Genomic DNA, 5,259 nt, shown 5'->3' with positions numbered 1-5,259 from the left:
ATGGGGAGGAGGAGCAGGGAAGGGAGACCCAGAATTTGAGAACTAGTTCTCAAGACCACCCTCACTTGTGATGTCTCCAAGTTCATTCTTGGTTTCAACAACTGTTAAAAGGAAGCAGAATTCACTGAACACTGTTATAGTCTCAGTAATAGTTTATCATACAGATTAAAATCAGCCAAGGGGCTGAGACGAGAGGCTCCCTTGAGACCAGAAGTTTGAAACCAGCCTAAGCAAGACCCTGTCTCTACTAAAAACAGAAAAATTAGCCAGGAGTTATGAGGGCCCCTGTAGTCCCAGCTACTCAGGGGGCTGAGTCAAAACAGTTGCTTGAACCCAGGTGTTTGAGGTTGCTGTGAGCTATGATGACACCACGGCACTCTAGCCCAGGTGACAGAGGAAGACTGTCTCAAAAAATGAAATGAAATGAATATAATATAATAATTAACCAAGAGAAGAGATGCCTGGGCAGAGTCCCAGGAAGTTCCATGCATAGTGAGGCCGATTTCCATGTCCCAATGGAGGTGTGGCCACGTGAACTGCCCACAGCAGTGGTACTTGACAACATGCCAAGTATTGCCAACCAGGGACGTCCCCTGAGCATTGGTGTCCAGAGTTCTTACTGGAGTTCACTCACCCAGACATAGCAGACTGCCCCTGTTGCTAACCTTTAATCTCCAGCCCTGCAGAGGTCAATAGGATACCAAGCCCCCTTATAACAGTAAACGAGGACACTCTCCCCAAGCAGGGCATCCCAGGAGCCAAGGGCAAAGCCCAGACCTCTGCTTGGGTGGAGTGAAACCTTTACTACACAGAAGGCCAAGTCTTCAGTAACGTTTGCAGCTCAAACTCACAGCCTACGTCAATTTGCTGTGGCCACATTTTCAGTGCCCAGGAGCCACATGCACCTAGTGCAGGTCTAACATCTGTGTCTGGGTCATTCTGCCCACCACCCTTATCCCACAGAGGACAAGCTGCCAAGGGCTGGGGCTTCGTCTCCTCTGACACCGTGGCCCTCATGCCTCGCACATTGGAAGCACTCATGGGTGCTTGCTGGGTTGTGACCACATCAGTCCACCTGTTCCAGTCAGCTCAGGCTGCCATAACACAGGACCACAGACGGGGTGGCTTCAACAGCACATATTTATTTATTGCAGTGCTGGAGGCTCGAAGTCTGACCTCGAGGTGTTGGCAGGGCTGGCTCATCCAGAGGACCCTTCCTTTAGCTCAAAGGGGTTAATGGCTTCTTTGAAGTTCCTGTCTCCACAAAGTCACATTCTGAAGTGTTGTGGAGTTAGGGTTTCACATAAGAATCTGAGGGGACACAGCCCAGGCTTAACATTATCCATTCATGTGCCTACTGCCCACCATGGTCATGCATTGATCAGTCACCTGCTCGCCGTCCACCTTCCCTGAGCCACAACATGCATCTGTCTCTGCAGCGTATGCAGAAAGCACGCCAGGTGTCTCTAAGGAGCATGACTGTCTCCCCCTTAGACTTTCTAATTGGAAGATTCTCTTAGGAGCCCCAGGTGGACATGGGGAGCCACGGAAAACTTCAACTCTGACTCCAGGTTGAACTGGTCAAAGGTAGCTTGGCACAGCTGCTATTCCTGAAGGACGTGAGAGGTGCCACAGAAGACACTCAAATACCCAAAATAGGGTCCAGGATAAAGACCACAAGCACAAGGAACAGCCAAGCAGCCAATGGCAGAGACCACCAGTCACTTACTCCATCGCCAGTTTTCCTTCATTGCTTTATGTTATTCAGGATGGCAATGAGCCCAGCCAACAAATGCCATTTTGCAGCCTTGTGTACATCTAGGGACACCATGTGACATCATTCTGGCTTATGAGACAGAAAACTAAGGGTTTCTAAGAGCATTTCCTTCTGTCTATATCACCCTTTCCTTTCTCTTCCTGCCTGGAACTCATGTGAGATGGCTAGAGTCACAGCAGCCTTCTTGTAGCCATGAAGATCCAAGTTCACAAAGGTCTGAGACCTTGATAACATCATGAAGCTGTCACACAGCAGCCTGGAAATGCCAAAAGCCATACATCTCACTGCATGAAAAAAATAAAAATGAAAGGCAAGAGAGGAAAAGCTTCTCTTCTTTAAGTCTCTGTCTACTTATTTGTTGTTTGCAGCCAAATGCCGTGACCGCCAGACATGAGACCAGGGCGCATTCTCTGGTCCATTAAGCAGTGTGGCCTGGGTGCCTGCTCTGAGTCAGGCTGTGATGCTGACACTTGGATGCCACTTAAAGAAATTATTGACCAATTGAACTGAAAATGGAAGTCAAATAAGGTTGGCAGAATCCTATCTTCTGCATCTTTCTAGTTGCTGTGCTTTCATGGGGTAGCCTCAGGGTTCTATTCTCCCACTGGGTGACCCCAATAGAAGAATATCTCCTCCACCAGCTCAGTATCCTGGCTCACTGGGCCGAGAGATGAACTTCAAGGTGTGTGTGGAGGTGCCCATGAGGACACCCAGGTTATGTGCCCCTCCACAAATGGCAAAACTTCAGCACATCATAACTTCCTCCCATCTGGGTGACCTGGTCTGCCCAGGATTGGGGGTTTCTCAGGACATGGGACTTCTAGTTTTAAAACCAGGACAGGACAGGCAAACAGGGGCAGACGGCCACCCTAGCTCCATCAAAATATGCTATGACAACAAATGTGGGTTTTCTTCCTTACAGAGATTAACAAAATCATGCACAGTAACTTTTTAAGTGGACAATATTTTTCTCAGAGATCAATGAGAACATCCCTCCAGCTCCCACCCCTGTGAGCAGGTGGTACCCTCAGGCAGGGCCCTAGGCTACCCCAGGCCACTTGTCCTTGACCCAGGGATATGAATGGAGCTCTGCTCAGCCTCTGGCTTATGCAGTCACCAGAGGACAACCTGTGCTGACTCTACAGAGAAAGGACCTTCAGCTGGGTCATCGTCCCCTGGGCACCATCCCACACTATCAAGATTCTCTTGGTCGCTGGCTCCACCCCTAGAAGGTCACTGCCCCACTGACCAGCTCCCCGGCCTTTGTATTAGTTTTCTTGAACTGAAGACCTGAGCACAGCAGGTCCCACAGCAACAAGAAAAGATCTTCTCAGCATAGGTGAGTTCATCAGGTGCCACAGGAACGGTGATAACTATCCATGGCTCTCACCTGCCTGTGGTCCGTTCAGCCAGGATGCTGCAAGGTGGAGGCTCCATACCCACCCCCGCGTGTCTATTTGTCCTTGTCAGCAGCTTCAGTCCCTGAACTGCCATCTAAGACCCTGCTCTTAACCGACATTCCCAGGTCCTCTGGGGGTGCACAGGAATCACCTGCTCCAAAAGCTTTGTGTCCAAAGGACTCAGATGACGCTAAGTGAGTGTCCCTAGTACCGCCATAGTCTCCCAGAAAGCAAGATGCTGCTGCGCCCCCAGGCCCAGCCCCAGGAACAACGTCTAGGCTGACACTTCTCCTCAGGCTGTTGCAAGTTGATCCTTTCATCCCACGATTCCACATGAGCTTGTTGACCCTCACTGTGATCTAGAATGTGCTAGAAGGATCCCAGGAGATACAGGGCGGAGGGTGGATGTCAGCATTTGTTGAATCTCCCTGGGGGATTTGAATCTGCCATGAGCAGAGCCGAGCCGCTGAGTTTCCATGCTGCTTGGTAGGGTGGAGTGACAGGTGGCCGGAGCAGCAGGGGCACCCATGGCTTCCCCACTAAACTCTGTCCTCCACCTTCCTGGCTGTTTGCAGGAGGCAGGGGTCTTTCCCACGACTCCCTTGTCTGCCCCTCAGGATAACCTGTTGGGCGACAGAGGTAGGGATTATTGTGCCCATTTTTGAGATGGGGAAACAGAGGTTCAAGCAAGTGGAGATTTGGCAGAGGGTCAACCAGAGCCGAACTTGAACTCAGGTCTCACAAGTCTGTTTTGAGAGAACCTCCCAGGGGCCTGCTCTGGGAAAACCAAGACAGCTACCTGCATTTATCCGTCCCTTGGGAGGTAGGAGGAGGCAGGCACTGACAGAAGTGAGCAGAGACAGGGTATGGCCTGGGGTGGCAGGGCCAGCTTGTGACATGGTCACATCTGTCCTCCTGGCCTTTCTTGACCCCTCTGGCTCACCCAGCCTCTTCCTGCAAACAAATTTATAAAGTCAAAGGCAGAGAAAGACTTAAAGCAAGACCCACCCTCTGGGAGATTCTATAACCTGTTGATGGACAAGCAGTGGTGGCCCCTCCAATCTCCCATGTGGCCAGCCCTCTCACAGGAAAGTCTGGGTCAGTCTGGGTGGGCACCGTCCATCTTGGGCCCCTCCGATCTCCTGTCTCTTCTGCCCCAAGGGTGGGATGCAGGGATCAGGAGCCTGCCCTGCTCCCCAACACCTCCATTCCCAGGGCCAGCTCAGCCTTGGGCCAGCACAGTGGAGACAGCTTCTTGCCGAGGCCTAGTCCTCTTTGAGTTTTCGGGGTTGCTGCCGTCGGGCCAGTCGGTGATCAATGTAAGTCCCCAGGCAGGACCACAGGAGGAAACGCACCAGCAGAATGACAACCAGCAAGACTGTGAGTGGGTCAGGCCCTGTGCTGCCACCCAGCCAGGAGGCCATGACCTCAGCGCTGACCACACAGGGCAGCTCCAGGTGCAGTCAAGCCCTGTAGTCCAGGCCTGGCACTGCCAAGGGGCTGCCGTGTGGGAAGCTCAGTCCAGCCTGTGGCCTAAGGGACAGTCCCTATTCCCTCCACAGCCACTGCACAGTCAGCCCTGCCCGCCGCACTGCAGCGGGGCCTCCCTGGCATGTGAGAGGACAGATCGGGGACAGCTAGCGGCCTCCTTGGTCAAGAGGCCCGTGCACCATTCATCCAGAATTAACCACTCTCTGTGCCGACAATGACAGCATTGTCCAGAGGCCTAGGGGGTGGGAGGCCGCCGGAGTCCGCCCCCCGAGCTGTCCCCTCGGCCCCTGCTCGCCAGCGCTGACGTAATCTGCAAACATCCCCAGCGGCAGCTGCTGGGCGCAGTGGCCACCTCCTCCTCAGGCTTTCAGCGGCCCATGCGGCTCTTCCGGCCCTGCCAGACAATCGGGCCCTTTCTCTCCCCAATTAGCTATCACTTCTGGAGGCTTTGCAGCGGCAGCAGGCCCCACAGGGCGGGGGAGGCGAGGCGGCTGTGCAGATGAAAAGGAAGGAGAGGGGGAAAACAAGAACAGTCAGCCCGGAGCCCACAGGCGACCCCAAACATGGCTCAGTGAGCACCCGGGCCGCACA

At 53.3% G+C, this 5,259-nt stretch overlaps 1 protein-coding gene across 1 annotated transcript; it reads right to left on the bottom strand.

Moving 5' to 3' along the window:
* Positions 1-2,349: 2,349 nt before the first annotated feature.
* On the bottom strand, positions 2,350-4,825 carry SMIM38 (small integral membrane protein 38). Its single transcript, XM_053562488.1, has one exon. The coding sequence runs from the start codon at positions 4,599-4,601 to the stop codon at positions 4,443-4,445; it is 159 nt and encodes a 52-aa protein (XP_053418463.1). The 5' UTR covers positions 4,602-4,825; the 3' UTR covers positions 2,350-4,442.
* Between the last annotated feature and the right edge of the window lie 434 nt (positions 4,826-5,259).

The sequence above is a fragment of the Nycticebus coucang genome, chromosome 14 (genome assembly GCF_027406575.1).
Source record: "Nycticebus coucang isolate mNycCou1 chromosome 14, mNycCou1.pri, whole genome shotgun sequence".
NCBI lineage: Eukaryota > Metazoa > Chordata > Mammalia > Primates > Lorisidae > Nycticebus > Nycticebus coucang.
Note: the sequence above shows the minus strand (reverse complement) of the source record. Positions and strands in the feature narration are given on the sequence as shown.